The sequence below is a fragment of the Callorhinus ursinus genome, unplaced genomic scaffold (assembly GCF_003265705.2).
Source record: "Callorhinus ursinus isolate GAN/ISIS: 27379988/994484 unplaced genomic scaffold, GSC_fseal_2.0 scaffold29, whole genome shotgun sequence".
NCBI lineage: Eukaryota > Metazoa > Chordata > Mammalia > Carnivora > Otariidae > Callorhinus > Callorhinus ursinus.
In genome coordinates, this window is record NW_027397091.1 from 1,905,329 (window position 1) to 1,920,704 (window position 15,376).

At 51.3% G+C, this 15,376-nt stretch overlaps 1 protein-coding gene across 6 annotated transcripts in view; it reads left to right on the forward strand.

Moving 5' to 3' along the window:
• The window catches only part of SMOX (spermine oxidase), a 51,706-nt gene that overhangs the window by 25,851 nt on the left and 10,479 nt on the right, over positions 1–15,376 (forward strand). For 2 of the 6 annotated variants that reach the window (XM_025876163.2, XM_025876161.2), the window contains exons 3-8: positions 2,260–2,507; positions 6,767–6,940; positions 7,091–7,850; positions 8,518–8,678; positions 10,518–10,607; positions 11,050–11,503. In XM_025876163.2, the coding sequence (XP_025731948.1) occupies positions 2,260–2,507; positions 6,767–6,940; positions 7,091–7,850; positions 8,518–8,678; positions 10,518–10,607; positions 11,050–11,187 (1,571 nt within the window). In that variant the 3' untranslated portion in view covers positions 11,188–11,503. Of the gene's footprint in view, positions 1–2,259; positions 2,508–6,766; positions 6,941–7,090; positions 7,851–8,517; positions 8,679–10,517; positions 10,608–11,049; positions 11,504–15,376 lie in introns of those variants that run through there. The other 4 variants (XM_025876164.2, XM_025876165.2, XM_025876166.2 and 1 more) reach the window with 4 other exon arrangements.

Here is a 15,376-nt window from a genome sequence, read left to right on the forward strand (position 1 = left end):
CATGTGTTGTGTGTGCACACTCGAAGGGCTGAATGCCCAGGCCGCAGTTGGGCCTGCTTCAGTGTGAGATGGTAGCTGCGAGTCTCAGGGGTGTTGGGCAGGTGTTGAGGGCCAGAGGCTCTGGGGACACTGTGGGGCAGATGAGGAGATGGTGCTGGTGCCCTTGGATGCAGGGGTGTCAAGGATCACAGCGGCCGAGGGGCAGGTAGGAGAGGGCAGGAGATATCTTTAGACTGGGGCCTGCTCACCCCTCCTCCTTGCAGAGCCTGGCGAATAGAGGTGGGATGCTGACCTTGTGGCTGACCTCAGGCTGCTCACCTCAGACCTGCTTTTGCCATGTGTCGAGCCAGGAAGGGTGCCCTGTGCTTGGATGTCACTACCCAGTGGCTGTGTGATTTGGAGCTCCCTGGCATGCCCTGGGGAGGGCCCAGGCCCCTCCCCAAGATGCTGGCCCCCTTCTTCTCTTGGGAGCTCAAACCAGGCAAGACACCTTGGGGAACCTCAAGCCTGGAGGCAGGGCACTGGGGTTCTTAGTTTCTTGTGCCTTCTGCCCAAAAGTCTGCCCACTTTTTCTGGACAAAGGGACATACACATTCCTGCCTCCTCCAGAGACACGAGTAAATTCTTTCTCACTGGCTGCCAGCAGGAGGTCGATTGCTTTTTCTCTTGCTCTGTGTTTGGTACATAGTATATACACGGCTATTTTTAGTAACTGGTGGTTTAATTAGAAACAACCCAGGAGAGGGAAGACACACAAAAAGAGAATGTCCAGTTCCTGGGGTGAGGGGTGATACTGTTGTCTATTATGGCGTATCAGATAGCTATTGCTGCCTAACAAATCACCCCAAATGTAGCAGCTTAAAACAGCACCGTTTGTTTGCTTAAATTCTGTGGGTCAGGAATTTGGGCCAGACTCAGCTTGGTGGTTCTTTTGTTGGTCTTGCCTGGGATCTCCCACTCAGCCAAAATCATCTGGTGGTTTGACTGGGGCTGGTTTGTCGAAGACAGCCTTACCCATTTGTCTGGTGGTTGGCACTGGCTTTTTGGCTGGGCCACACATCTCCAGCAGGATAAGCCTCTCCATGGTGGTCACATTCTAAGAGGGTGAACGTGGAAGCCCTGAGATCTCTTGAGGCCTCGGCTCTGAAGCTAAAGGCATCACTTTCACTGCATTCTGTTAATCAAAGCCAGTCACGAGGCCAGCCCTCATTCAAGGGGGTGGGGAAATAGACCCCACCTGTTGATGGGAGGACTGGCAAGGTCACGTGGCAAAGGGTCGTGTGTACAAGGATAGGAGGAATTATTGTGATCATCTTGCCAAAAAATTTAACCGCACATGATATCTTGAATCAGTCCTCCCAAACAAAACAAAACACAAAAAAATGTTCCTCTCTCTTCTTCCGTTGTGTCAACTTCCTTGGGAGCTAGGCAAGGAAGGAGACAATGTGCATCAGAAGAGGAAACTGAGGCCCAGGCACAGATGCCTCAGAGCATCTGGTGCCTTGGCTGTGGCTGGGGTGGTAGAACCAGCCCCAGTCCTAGCCCTGTCTCAACTTGGGCCCAGGAGTTGCCCCCTTCCCTAGTCAGACTCCCAGGGTTCTGCCACCTTATGTTCTTCTGCCTTAGGATGAGAGAGCTTAGTTTTTTCAGGAAGTCTATTTTAGACTACCTTGGGGAGGAGTCTTCCAGGCTGGAATGTTTGCTGTCTCTCCTCTGCCCTAGACTGAGTTGGGAGTGGGGCCACTTTCTGTCTAGGACAGGGATTTAGACTCTGGGGCCACTGGAGATTTTGAGGAATTGGAGTAAGATCAGATGAGGACCTTGAGCCAGAGGCCCTCCTCCTGGGTCTCCTTACTGGGTGTTTCAGATAACCTCACTCCCTTCGCTGGGACCACTGTACCCTCAGGTGCCCACAGAGTGTCTCCTGAGGGAGAGTCACCAATGAGGAAGGAGGGTCCAGTGTCTGGTGTTATGTTAGACAAAGGTAGGATGGAAAAGGAGAGCCTTCTAACTAGTCCAGCGAAGTGACTCTGGAGCAGATCACAAAGTCATTCAGGGGTGGCAGTTAGCTGTATAGCGGAATCCATTTTGTGCCACATGTGGTTTCCACTGGGAACTTTTCACTGAAGACTTTGATTAGTTGCCAGACTGGGACCTAACTCCCTTCTCGCCCTGTTGTGGGGATGGAAGGAGCCTCTTTGAAGAAGAAGGGTGAGGCGGTGTTCTGGCCCTCTCTGAAGAAGTCCCTGCCCCTCTAAGGGCTGTTGTTGTCACCATCAGGACACGCCACCTTTGAGTTGGGAGCCACCTGGATCCATGGCTCCCACGGGAATCCCATCTATCATCTAGCAGAAGCCAATGGCCTCCTTGAAGAGACAACTGATGGGGAGCGCAGCGTGGGCCGCATCAGCCTCTACTCCAAGAATGGCGTGGCCTGCTACCTCACCAACCGTGGCTGCAGGATCCCCAAGGACGTGGTTGAGGAATTCAGCGATTTATACAACGAGGTGGGATGTTAGCAGGGCAACTGGGCACATGGGTGTGGGAGGCAAGGAGCACTCTGGCAGTATGAGAGTTGGGCGACCTGTGGGGTCTTCTGTGATTCTGGTCATGTTTTTGCATACTCTCTGGGCCCTGTATTTGGAAAATCAGGACAATCTGAGGATAGAATGAAGATGATGAGTGGGGAAGTACTAGGTAAGACACCGTTCATACAGATGATTAGATATTTCTTCAGAAAGACCTTAAATATCTTTTATTAGGGGGCACCTGGGTGGCTCATTTGGTTGAGTGTCTGACTCTTGATTTCAGCTCAGGTCATGATCTCACGGTCCTGGAATCGGCCACATTGGGCTCTGCACTCAGCAGGGAGACTGCTTGAAGATTTCTCTCCCTCTCCCTCTGCCCCTCCCCCTGCTCTCTCTCTCTCTCAAATAAATAAATAAATCTTAAAAAAATCTTTTATTAGATTTATTAGTAGATACTTTGGTGGTGATTGTGTTATTATTGCTTTTGGGTACTCTTGGGTAATTTTTTAAAACTTTACTTTCTAATTTTTTCCAGTGTATAGAACTATAACTGATTATTATATATTGATTTTAGCTACCTTGACAAAGTATTATTTTAATGCTAATATTGTAGCTATTAACATATTAATTTATATTCTAATACTTTGGGATTTTATGTACATACTATACAAAAAAAATGGCAATTTTGTTTCCTTCTTTCTAATCCTCAGACCTGCATTGTGCAGTAGAACTCTCTACAATAATGGAGATGTTTTAGACCTGCATTTTTCAGTAGGGTAATCACTAGCTACATGTGGCTCTTGAGCTCTTGAAATATAGCTAGTAACACTGAGGAACTCAATATTTAATTTAATTAATTTTAAATTGCCACAGGTGTTTAGTGGCTACTGTATTGGACAGCACAGTCTAAGACAACTTATTTCTTTTCTTTCTTTTTTTTTTTTTTTAAAGATTTTTATTTATTTGACAGAGACACAGAGAGGGAACACAAGCAGGGGGAGTGGGAGAGGGAGAAGCAGGCTTCCCGCTGAGCAGGGAGCCCGATGTGGGGCTCGATCCCAGGACCCTGAGATCATGAACTGAGCTGAAGGCAGACACTTAACGACTGAGCCACCCACGTGCCCCAACTTATTTCTTTTCTTGCCATATTGCACTGGCTAGTGTCTCCAGTACCGTGTTGGATAGAAGTGGCAATGGCACTCATCTAAGTCAGGTTTTAAAAAAAAAGTTCATGTTTTTAGTATCTTTCAGTGGCCCTGTGAACTGCACTTAACAAGCAAGGTAGCATGTAGGTCTTGCCTTCTGATAGCTTGTCATGTGCAGTGTAATGACCCTTCACTCCAGGTCAGTAAGTTGACCAACCAGCACCTATTGCACATTTTCTGTCTCTTGGGCATGGGAAAGGAGAAATGACTCTTGGGGATAGTCCTTGCTCAATGGGGGGCAGGCACACCGTGACTTCTGTGTGTGTACCCACAAGGTATGTTGTGTGCAATCCCATGGTATTGTGTGTTCTCACTCATGTACAAAGAGACTGAATTGTTAACGAGCGGATAAGAACTAGTATTCTCCAAAGTAGACCTTTTTGGTCTCCTGGGAATTAGTCACATCCTTATTTCCGGGTTATGGTGAGTGCTTTAGGCACGGATGCTTCTTGAGAATGACTTTCAGGGTCTATGACTTGCTTGTTCTCTTAAATGTGCTTAAAAGTAGATCATCATCGGCTTCTGCTTGTGGGTTTGATTTTTGGAAGCTAAGAGTATGAGTTGTGGAGAGTAGGATGGATAAGGTGGGTTATCGGTTGGAGTAGTGAAGCTTTGGGTCAGAAGGAAGAGGTGTTAACCATGAGGAAAGAGAGGTTTCCTTGTGTGGCTCTTAACCAGAGCTGGAGGCCACACTCTAAGCCTATGAAGCCCTGCCTGAGGGTGGCTTCATAAGAAATATGCAGGCTTCCTTCTAAGGTGATGACTTTGAAACACTGCTCATTTGAATCTATTCTATTTGTTAACAAATAAATGAGTTCGTGCACTGGTATCATATAGAACGTAGTCCCTGGAGCAAGACTACCTTGATTCAAATACTAGTTCTACCATTTTTTGGCTGTATGATCTTGAGCAAGTTGTTGAGGCTCTCTGAGGACTCTTACTTTCCTCATCTATAAAATGGACACAGTTAAACCTACTTCAGAGCGTCATGAGGATTAAATGAGATCCTGATGTAAAGTGCTTAATGAGAATCAGGGTGAGTATTATTAGCTGTTACACACCTGTTCCATTTCCCTTGGTCACATTGGGAGGGATGTAATTTAATCCAGGACAGGAGACTGTAGCCCTATGACAAACCCATGTTCAGTGAAGGCTGTCCCAGTTGGTAGCTGACACAAAGAATCATGTAGATGGACTAAATTTATCACTCCCAGCTGCACATTTCGGCCTTTAGTCAACATAGGCTAAGGACTGGCTACCATGTTGCTTATCACCAGACAAAAAAAACTCAGAGAGGAGGAGGCAAGCCGAAAGCCTGACTCCTTGGCAGTGGTACTGGGTGAGGAATTTGCTGAAGACTCCAGTTAAGGCCAAATGCCCAGCATCTTGTGACTGGATGGAGGAAAAGCAAACAATTTAACTCATTTTCTTCTTTATATTGTATACTTCAGAGACATGTTTAATTCATATTTCTAGCTCATGGGGAGGTTTTTCCCTTGAGTGGGATGGTGGGGGATGGGCAGCGTCACCTTCCTTCCTCTACTGAGCAGCCCAGGGCCGCCCTGTACCAGGGCTGGGTTACAGGGCAGACATCATTCGCATGAATGTGTGCTGACCAAATTCAAACTCACTTTAGGAGGGGAAACAAACCACGAATTGACACTAGCCACAGATGTTTGGCCGAGGAGCCCACATGTGCCAGTGTCCTGGGAGGGAGAGTGGGCGTGTGCTCATGCTCACAACCCTTCAGTGATGCCAGTGTCCAGAGTCCTTGACATGACCCTTAGTCCCTCATGCCGTGCCCCTGCCTGCCTTTTCAAAGTCATCTCTTGTAACTTTCTCTTTCCTCGCTGCCCACTTCGGCAAGCCTGAGCCACTTACATTCTCTCTCCTCTCCCTCATCTTTTCCTCTCCCTCTCCCTGCCAACTGGCCAAGGTCACCTGGGTTGATCTCACAACCTCTGGGTTCTTCCCGGTCACGGCACATCATGTAGAAACAGCTCAGCTATGATATCTCCCCAATCTGAGCGAGGGCAGGGGACTGTCCTTCTTGCTCATGATTATAATCAGTGTTGGGCATAGCCCAGTAACTGTTTGTTGAGTGAATGCTGGGGCTCAGACTTGACCCTCCGGGGATGCCATGCCTGACCCAGGACTAGCTTCCTTTCCTCAGGGAGACTAGCCCAGTGTTTGGTGGGAGTTATGTGCCGGGCAGGCAGGGGACGCAATAGGACCGGGCTCCAAGGGACTGTTTGGTGCTTTCTGTTGATAAGGTGTGGGTTGGAGTTCTTGTTAAAATATGCCTGTGAAATGTATTTTTGTTCCTCGGCATACTGGGGCCTCCCTCCCCACCACACGTCCTGCCCCAGCATGGCCATCTTGCTTAAACAAGTCTGGGTTCCTCAGTAAAAGGGGCACTTTGTGTGGACCCGAGCAGGGCCAGGGCGGGTCTCCTGGGAGGTCAGATTTCAGGGCTCCTTCTGCTCCCTCTCCCCCACAAACACTGGCCAGGCCACAGTTCTAGACTCTCCCTCCTGGGAGAGGTTGAAGCAGATACACTTGGGCAGCTGTTGCAGGGAAAGGGTTTGGGCATTTGGTTCTGGGAAAAAGGAAATGTGTGCAGACCTGGGTTCTCCCGTGGTTGGTCTTGTTTGGCCACATAGCGCCCTTGGTGGGGGCGAGTCCGTTCCCACCAGGCACCAAACATTTTGCTTTGTTTTCAGCAAGGGCCCAGCAAGAGAGCCTCCAAGGGCTCCCTCCCTCTCCCTCACAGACCCAGGGGGTCATAGAGGGCCATCTGGAAGCAAGGAGGCTGGCTGCCCTGGGGCAACTTGTCAGCCTGAACGTTGGCCCTGTTGGTGCAGCCTGAGTGTGGCACCCAGTGCCATGTTGATTCACCAAGCAAGAGGAGCTGTGGGCTCAGTATATCTGGGAACACTTGGAAGGTGGGGACTTTTGAGTTGGGGTTCTTTGGTCTGAAATGGAGGTGGAATGAGGGAGTGTGTTTTCAGTCTCCTGGGGTCTCTCTGGCAGGTCTATAACTTGACCCAGGAGTTCTTCCGGCATGGTAAACCAGTCAATGCTGAGAGTCAGAACAGTGTGGGGGTGTTCACCCGGGAGGAGGTGCGCAACCGCATCAGGGATGACCCTGAGGACCCAGAGGCCACCAAGCGCCTGAAGCTCGCCATGATCCAGCAGTACCTGAAGGTATCCTTGTCCACTCAGAGCAGGTGCTGGTGGGAGGAAGACCGATTCTGGGGAGTCTGGGTCCAAGCAGGATGGCACTCCTTTGAGGTCCTGTTACGACCCCAGCCCAGCCCTGCTGGTCACCTAGCTCCTCTCTGGCTCTTCCCACAGGTGGAGAGCTGTGAGAGTAGCTCCCACAGCATGGACGAGGTGTCCCTGAGCGCCTTCGGGGAGTGGACCGAGATCCCCGGGGCCCACCACATCATCCCCTCGGGCTTCATGCGGGTTGTGGAGCTGCTGGCCGAGGGCATCCCCACCCATGTCATCCAGCTGGGGAAACCCGTCCGTTGTGTGCACTGGGACCAGGCCTCGGCCCGCCCCCGGGGCCCTGAGATTGAGCCCCGCGGCGAAGGTGACCACAACCATGACGCCGGGGAGGGTGGCCAGGGGGGAGAGGAGCCCCGGGGAGATGGGCGGGATGAGGACAAGCAGTGGCCGGTGCTGGTGGAGTGTGAGGACTGCGAGGTGATCCCGGCGGACCACGTGATCGTGACCGTGTCGCTGGGCGTGCTCAAGAGGCAGTACACCAGCTTCTTCCGGCCAGGCCTGCCCGCCGAGAAGGTGGCTGCCATCCACCGCCTGGGCATCGGCACCACCGACAAGATCTTTCTGGAATTTGAGGAGCCCTTCTGGGGCCCCGAGTGCAACAGCCTACAGTTTGTATGGGAGGACGAGGCGGAGAGCCGCACCCTCACCTACCCGCCGGAGCTCTGGTACCGCAAGATCTGCGGCTTCGATGTCCTCTACCCGCCCGAGCGCTACGGCCACGTGCTGAGCGGCTGGATCTGCGGGGAGGAGGCCCTCGTCATGGAGAAGTGCGACGACGAGGCGGTGGCCGAGATCTGCACAGAGATGCTGCGGCAGTTCACAGGTGTGTCCCCGCGCCTCTGGCCTCCCCCCCCCCCCCCCCCCCCGCCTCTCGGGCACCGGCGGTAGCTCTCCGAAGCCCCTGATCCTGCCGGCCGAGGGGCGCGCCCACTGGGAGAGCCGCCGCACGGCGCCCGGGCTCCCAGATTGCGGGCCCCTCCCCGCAGCCCCCCTCTGGAACTTGAAACACTCAGAACCTTGGGCGCTGTGTTTCTTCTGAGGGCTGGTGGTAAAAAAACTCAGGTATCACTCCCAAACCTCAGATTGCCCATTTCCTACTCCTACTGTCCTGCTAGGAGATGGATTGGCGTTTCACTCTCTGATTCTTTTAGTTGAACATTTTTTCATCCACTACCCCAGAAGAGCCTCACGAGAACCCCTGAAGTGGGAAGGGGAAACATGATGATCTGGAATATTTTTTCATACGGGAAAATGAGGGCCCCCGGAGGGATGAGGTGTTTTGCCGGGGGTGTCCACAAGGAGGCGCTGCGGGGGAAAATCGCTGGAGCACCCAGCATCCATCCTTCCTGCTGCGTCTTCCATGCCTGCCCGCAGGGGCCTGGCCTTCTTGCAGCCGTGGCTGTGGGCTGGCAGTAGCCTGCTCAGGGGTGTCTTCTGTGTCTAGCCATTTCTTATCTTCCTTCCCCTTGGCTCTTCCAACTCCCCAACAGGGAACCCCAACATTCCAAAACCTCGGCGAATCCTGCGCTCGGCCTGGGGCAGCAACCCCTACTTCCGAGGCTCCTATTCGTACACGCAGGTGGGCTCTAGTGGGGCAGACGTGGAGAAGCTGGCCAAGCCCCTGCCGTACACCGAGAGCTCCAAGATGGCGGTGAGCGTGGGGGCAGGCTGAGGAGGGCCGGGGGGCCGGGGGCAGGTGTTTTGGGTGCGGGCTTGGTTGGCGGGCAGAGGGCGGGCAATGCTCGCCGAGGGGTGCCAAGCGGAGACGGATGGAGTAGCTCCTGTGATGAAGGAGAAAACAAGGACATGTGCACTTAACATCTGGAAGAAAAGTTAGGATCAAAATTGAGATGTTAAACGCTTTATTGAGCTGGTAGAAGCTGAGCCATTCCATGCTCTGCTGTCCGATATGGTAGCCATTAGCCACATTTCATTGAAATGAACTAATTAAAATTGAAATTAATGTATTAAATATCTAGTTCCTTGGTTGCACTGGCCACTTTTCAAGTTTGATAGTCACGTGTGCCTAGTGGTTGCTGTGTGGGGTTGTGTAGCAGCTCTAAAGCATTTCTATCACGGTGGAAAGTTCTCTTGGACAGCACTGATTCCACAGAAGTAAGTTTCCCCAATATGGTTTATTTACTTCTTTTGCCTAATATGTTTCAGAAAATAAACTTGAGAATACTGACCCTCCCCCAAATTATATCAACTATATAATAAATCATAGAGAAAAAGAATAAATCTGAGAAAAACAATTGTATATATTTCTGGTCTTACAAAGTGGATTTCGAGTTCCCCCCAGCAAGCGCACACATACAATAAATGTTCAAACCCGAACAGAATTATACTTAGAACAATTCTTTGGTGTAAGTGGTGAAGATTTCCAGCGTGGGCTGTGCATGGCCCGGCTGTGCTCAGCAGGAGACGTGAAGAGGCCCTTGCTGCTGCCACAGTCACCCTCCTAAAAACCAAACCTCTTGTCACCTGCATCAGTTAGGACTAGCGCCTATAGCACAAAGCGAAACAACATGAAAATAACTGGGACTTAAACCAGAGTTTCCTTCTATCAGACAAGGGGAAATCCAGAGGTAGGTATCAGGACCCAATGGCATTGGCACCTGGCTCCATCTTCCAGGCCACTTTGTGGTTCTAGAGGGCTGTGAGGAGGCAAAAGAGGGGAACACCCGCCCCCCAAGACGTGCCTCTAAGCAACAGTGCACTTGGAGCTGATTGGCCAGAACTAAGTCACATGCCTATAGCAGCTGCAAAAGAGGTTGGGATGCATTTTTTTTTTTTTTTTTTAATGCTGGATGGCAATGAACCCGGTTAAAAATCAGGGCTCTGTGACGGAGGAGAAAGAGGAGAATGGATGTGGGAGGAGGCAGCTTGCCTTCTGCCACAATACGCCTCCCCGTGCCCTCCTGCAGCCCAACTACCTCTGCGGGCCGCTCCTCGTTGGTGGGTTAAAGCTTCCCTACGCCAAGTGCGTGGTCTGTGGACCAGCAGCGCCAGCATCATGGGGTGGGGGGGCGCCTTAGAAATGCAGGCTCTCCGCACCCCCTAGACCTGCTGAATGAGAAACAACATACTACAGGGTCCCCAGTTGGTGCCTTTGTACGTTCAGGTTGAGATACAGTGGGATAAAGTCCCAACTCAAGCTTGGGATGCAAGCATTCATTCTTTGCCTGGACCCCACCTAGACAGCTTGCTTTCTCGAGGGTGAGCCCTGGTTGTACCAAAATATTTCACTGTCCCTTGCTCTGATGCATTTTTGCCCCCATTTTTTCCTTCTTCCTGAAACGTCCTTTGGCTGTTTGTTTACCTCGCATCTTCTGAGAAGGAGCCCAAAGATCCTGTCCTCTGGGAAGCTTTGTGCGATCCCCCTTATGGTGGGCCTCTTTTCTGGGCTCTTGGCACCTTGCCCAAACACCCATCATGTCACACATGACGCCATTTAGTAACTGGGTTTCGTGTCTGGCTTCCCCACCAGCAAGGAAACTCCTCAAAGCAGCGGCCCGGTCACCTTTTATCTTCCAAGTGCTCAGAACAGTCCCTGGACCCTAATAGGGGCTCCATAAAGGTTTGTTAAATTACCGCCTAACTTTATTGAGTGCTTATGTTCTTCCAGGTTCTAAGTGCTTTAGATACATTATTTCAATTAATCCTTACAGCCACCCTCAGAAGCAGGTGGTACAAACCCATTTGGCAGGTGACAAAAATCAAGGCTTAGGAGGTTAAGCCACTAGCCCTGAGTTCACTGTAAGAGACACAATGAGCCTCTGAGACTGCAGAACCAACCAGGACTCCTAACAGCGTCTGAGCAGAAAAAACTGAGGCCTGGATGTCTGGGGAAGAAGCAGGGGAAGGTGGCCAGGTGGGACGGGCAACTCCTCATCCCACGGAAGCAGCAATACCTGCTGTCTGACTTGTAGTGTGGATAGGGGGGGAGTTTCCGGGGGCAGACAGGTAGCCTCCCAGCCTTTCTCGCTCCTCTACCCTCACTTCCCCGTCCCCTGGCCCAGCCCATGCAGGTGCTGTTCTCGGGTGAGGCCACTCACCGCAAGTACTACTCCACCACCCATGGTGCTCTGCTCTCTGGCCAGCGCGAGGCCGCCCGTCTCATCGAGATGTACCGGGACCTCTTCCAGCAGGGGACCTGAGTGAGGGCCCTCTTCACTGCCGAGCGTGTTCCTTACAGAGCCACTAACTTGTGACTACCAGCCCTGCCCCTCGCTGCTGTGTGCTCCTCATTTTCTAATCCTCTGTAGACTGGATTTGTATCTTTGGTAGAGGTAGCCACCCGGACTGGCTTCAGATCTGGTCCTGTAGCTTTTCCTTTTCTCCATGCCGGGTGGTGACCAGGGTGGGGCCTGTTGATTTACCTCTGTGCTCTGACCCCCCCTCCCCTCCTGCCTTGTTATTGTAAGTGCCTTCAATACTTTGCATTTTGGGATAATAAAAGAGGCTTGCCCTTCCCATGCTCCTCAGCTTCTCTCTCTTCTTCCGTTTACCTCAGCCTCTTCACGTGTATGTGTGTCTCTAGTTTTTTTTTGTTTTTTTTTTTTTTAAGCCCATCCTTTTTGAGTGAGGGGATGGTGGGTGGGCTGTGACCTGGCTGTGCCCCCAGGAGGTAACGTATCTGCCCTTACTGGAAGGAGTAACCCCTCACCTCTGGCTGTTTGTGGTTGTTTGCCTTCCTGCCGGCGAGACCCCTCAGGGATCAGGGCTCCTCACTACTCAGCTCAGCTCCTCCGGGATGGGCCTGTGGCTGCCCACTGGCCCTTTGCTGGACCTCTCAGAGCCCTACTGGGTGGCATGGCCACATGGAGTGAAGGTGAGTTCCACGGGAGGGGACATCTGTTGTGGCTTCATGTCAAGCTCAGATGTATTAATTATTAGTGAGTGTCACCTGGCCATGGGGCCCTAGGTCTGGCCTTTGGGGTGGTGGCTGCTGTTGACTTCTGGGAAGGCGGATAGTCTGGCCATTCTGGAGGGATGTTCTTAAGTGTTGCCCACCGGCTGTATTCCAAGGGCCTATCACTTATTGGGGGCGTTAGTCTTTTCTGCTTTTTTTGCCGAGTGAAAGCACACACACACACACACACACACACACTCCCCTCCCCCATTTGCACACGTGCACATGTACACACACTCACCTGTGCATGCACACACACGCACCTACATACACTCACTCCCCCACGATACACCACCCTGCACCCTTACACCAACACAGAACCACGTGTACACGCACACACAGAACCTTGAAGAACATTCAGTCATGTTCTTACTCCAGATTGCTAGTGATAGAGTTCGAATTGCCTAGAATTAAGGGATTTGGGAGGTGGAGGAAGTTGTGAACATCCAGGTGGGCCCCCAGGTCGGACTGTGTGAACTTAGGCTGGGCCCCCTTCTCAGAAGCGTAGGGCCCGGCTCCTGCTATGCCTACGTCCTCTCCCCTGTTGCCTGTGCTTATGATGGAGCTGTCCTCCACATGGACACACCCACCCGCGGGCCTGCCTGCATCCACTTACACGCACGCCCCTACCCTCGCTCTGCCAGGGTGGGTCCGCCTGGCGCTTATGTCAGGGACTCACATCACCTGACACATAACTTAAAAAATTTTGAGAAGAGCTTCTATTGATGTGGTGCAAGCTCAAAGGTCATGAAAGGGCGCATGGGGCCATCTCCTCCCACACCTGTCCCCAGTAGCATGGCTGCTCCCCCCAGCCCATGTTATTAGTGCCTTGGGCATCCATTTCCACTATGTCAATATAAATATGGGCCCCTCTCGCTCCTTTTTACACAAAAGTGACAAAGTATTCATCCCATCCCGCATTTTGCTTGTTTTAGTTGACGTAATGTATCTTGGAGATCTTTCATAACGGCACTTACGCAGACAATGTAAATTTGGACTTTACTGTGGTCAGGGGGTGCTGTCTCCTTCCTGGCCCACAGTTACTGTGCAGGAAGCACCATCTGTTGACTTCACCTTGGGAGGCACTGACCCAGTGCGCTGAACCCTCCCTGTGTCCTAGATTTTCCCCACTGACTAAGGTGGGGTGGATAGAAGTGGCCTGAAACATAAGTATGGGGGAAGAAAGTAATAAGCAGATGCTCAGGATCACTGGCAGAGGAATTTTAAAGGGCTCCGTGAGGGTGAAAGGGCCGTAAATGTTTATTCTGTGATTGCATGTTGGGCAGCTTCAGGTGTGGGCAAAGGGGAGGGAGGGAATATTCACTTAGAGCCAGCCACCTGCCAGGCACGGTGTCAGTCATGAATGCTGGGCGCACGGGTCTCTTAATTTGATACGGATGCCAACTCAGGCTGGGGAAGGCGATTTAGCCCCATGGGGAGACAAATCCTCTAAGAGTTAAGTAATGGCCCCCAACGTCACTGAGGTCTGACTCCACATCGCAGGCTCTTTCTATTTATTGCACTGAAAAGAAGAGGCTGGTGCTGGGGAAAAAAAATCTGAGGCCATTGCTGGAGAGAGTGGAAATGGGTGCACTACCCTTGGAAAGTGTGTGGCCGATTCTACTAAAGCTAGCATGGGCCCCCCAGCATTTCCTTTCCACTCCTGGCTACACACCCAAAGGAAATGAATGCATAAGCCTACCAAACATATGTACCAGAATGTTCATGGCAGCATAGTTCGCAATGGCTAAAAACTGGAGACAGCTCAGGTGTCCATCGGTAGTAGAACAAACTGTGGTACATCCATACAATGGAATACTGTGCACCAACAGAAAAAAACAAGCTGATATTTGCAACATCGATTCATCTCAAAAACGTTAGGTTGAGTGAAAGAAGCCAGACGCAAGGTTATATACTGTATGATTTTTTTAAATATGAGGTTAAAAAACCTACAAAACTATAGTGTTAGATATGAGGGGAGGGGTAGTGCTTGGGGTGCTTTCTGGGTTACAGAAATGTTCTGTATCTTGACCTGGATGGTGGTTGAATGGGTATAGACATTCGTAAAAATGCATTGGGTTATACACTGAGGATTTATGCACTTTTCTGTGTATATGATATAACTCAATTTAAGAAGTTTAAAAAAGAGTCTGAGGACACCCATGCCAAAATATACGGTTGTGTTGACCCAGTGAATTCCTCCTTGCAGCAGAGATGAAGCATCCTGAGAGCAGATAAAGGGAGGAAGGACCTACTTATGTCGCCCTGGCTGCCTGATGATAAGCCCTGGCATTGCGTTAGCTAGTATGTCACCTTCATTGGATCCCTTGCCTATGTCGCCCCCTCTGGGCATCGGCAGCCATGTGAGGGAGACAGGGACTGTTTCGCAGCAGAGGAGATTGAGGGTCCCAGGACAGCGTGGGACTGTTCAGGGCCACGCAGCTCGGAGATCATGCCATCTGAAAGGGAGAGAGCAGTCCTGGGAGGAAGGTGGGGACAGGTGCGGGAGGGGTGGCCCTGGAGAGTTGGCCACAGCCTTCCAGGGTGCCCCCTCCACATCAAACAATCACATAATGTGGGGAGCATTTATGGTTTGCAGCTCCACAAACAGATGTGAAGCAGATAAAAGCAAGGGCCATTCAGAAGCAAGACAGACTAGATGTACCAGGAACAGAGGATGAGTTCCTTGTTGTGACTAGGGCTCTGAGGCAACCTTGGCATTGAGGGACACTCAGGGGACTCTATCAGGGGTGCCAAATGTGGCATGCACAGGCCACCACCCACGTCAACGCCTGCTAAACAGTTCCTATCCCCCATAGAAAGTCACTTGAGAGGAAATTTCTCCTCTGGCACGGGATTCTAGGAGGATGGTTGCATTGGTGTCTTGTGCTGTGGGCATCGGTGGATCCATGAGCAAGGTATTCAATTGTGGTCTTGTGGAAGCCTCAGAAATGTTCCTTCCCAGGGTACTTGGCAGGTACTGTGTCTTCCCCCCTTTGCTGGTATGGGACAGGTTAGCAGTTAGCTCCTACTTTGTTGGAGCCTCGTGGAATGTCTGCGCCGCCCACAAACCAATGTAGGAGAGAAGCATTTCTGGTTTGAGCCACCCTGTGTTTACTTGGGCCTGTTGAGATGAGCACAAGAGTAACCCCAAGGTGCAGAGCGAGGTGGGCTGCTGGCTCAGTTCTAGAAAATCACCTATTTAGTGAATGGTCTGCCAAACATAATGGTAGAGTTACATGCTTTCTCATAATGTTGAGGCTACTCCTGATTGGTGTAGGGTAATCAAATCTCAACAGATGGGAGGAGTTGTGGCCCACTAAGGTGGCATCCAGGACATCTAAGTGCATGGTAGGCATGTAATAGAAGAAGGGAAGGGGCTGGTCACAAGCCCTGCTTCATACTGTTTAATCGGAGATGTGGATACAAGAGCT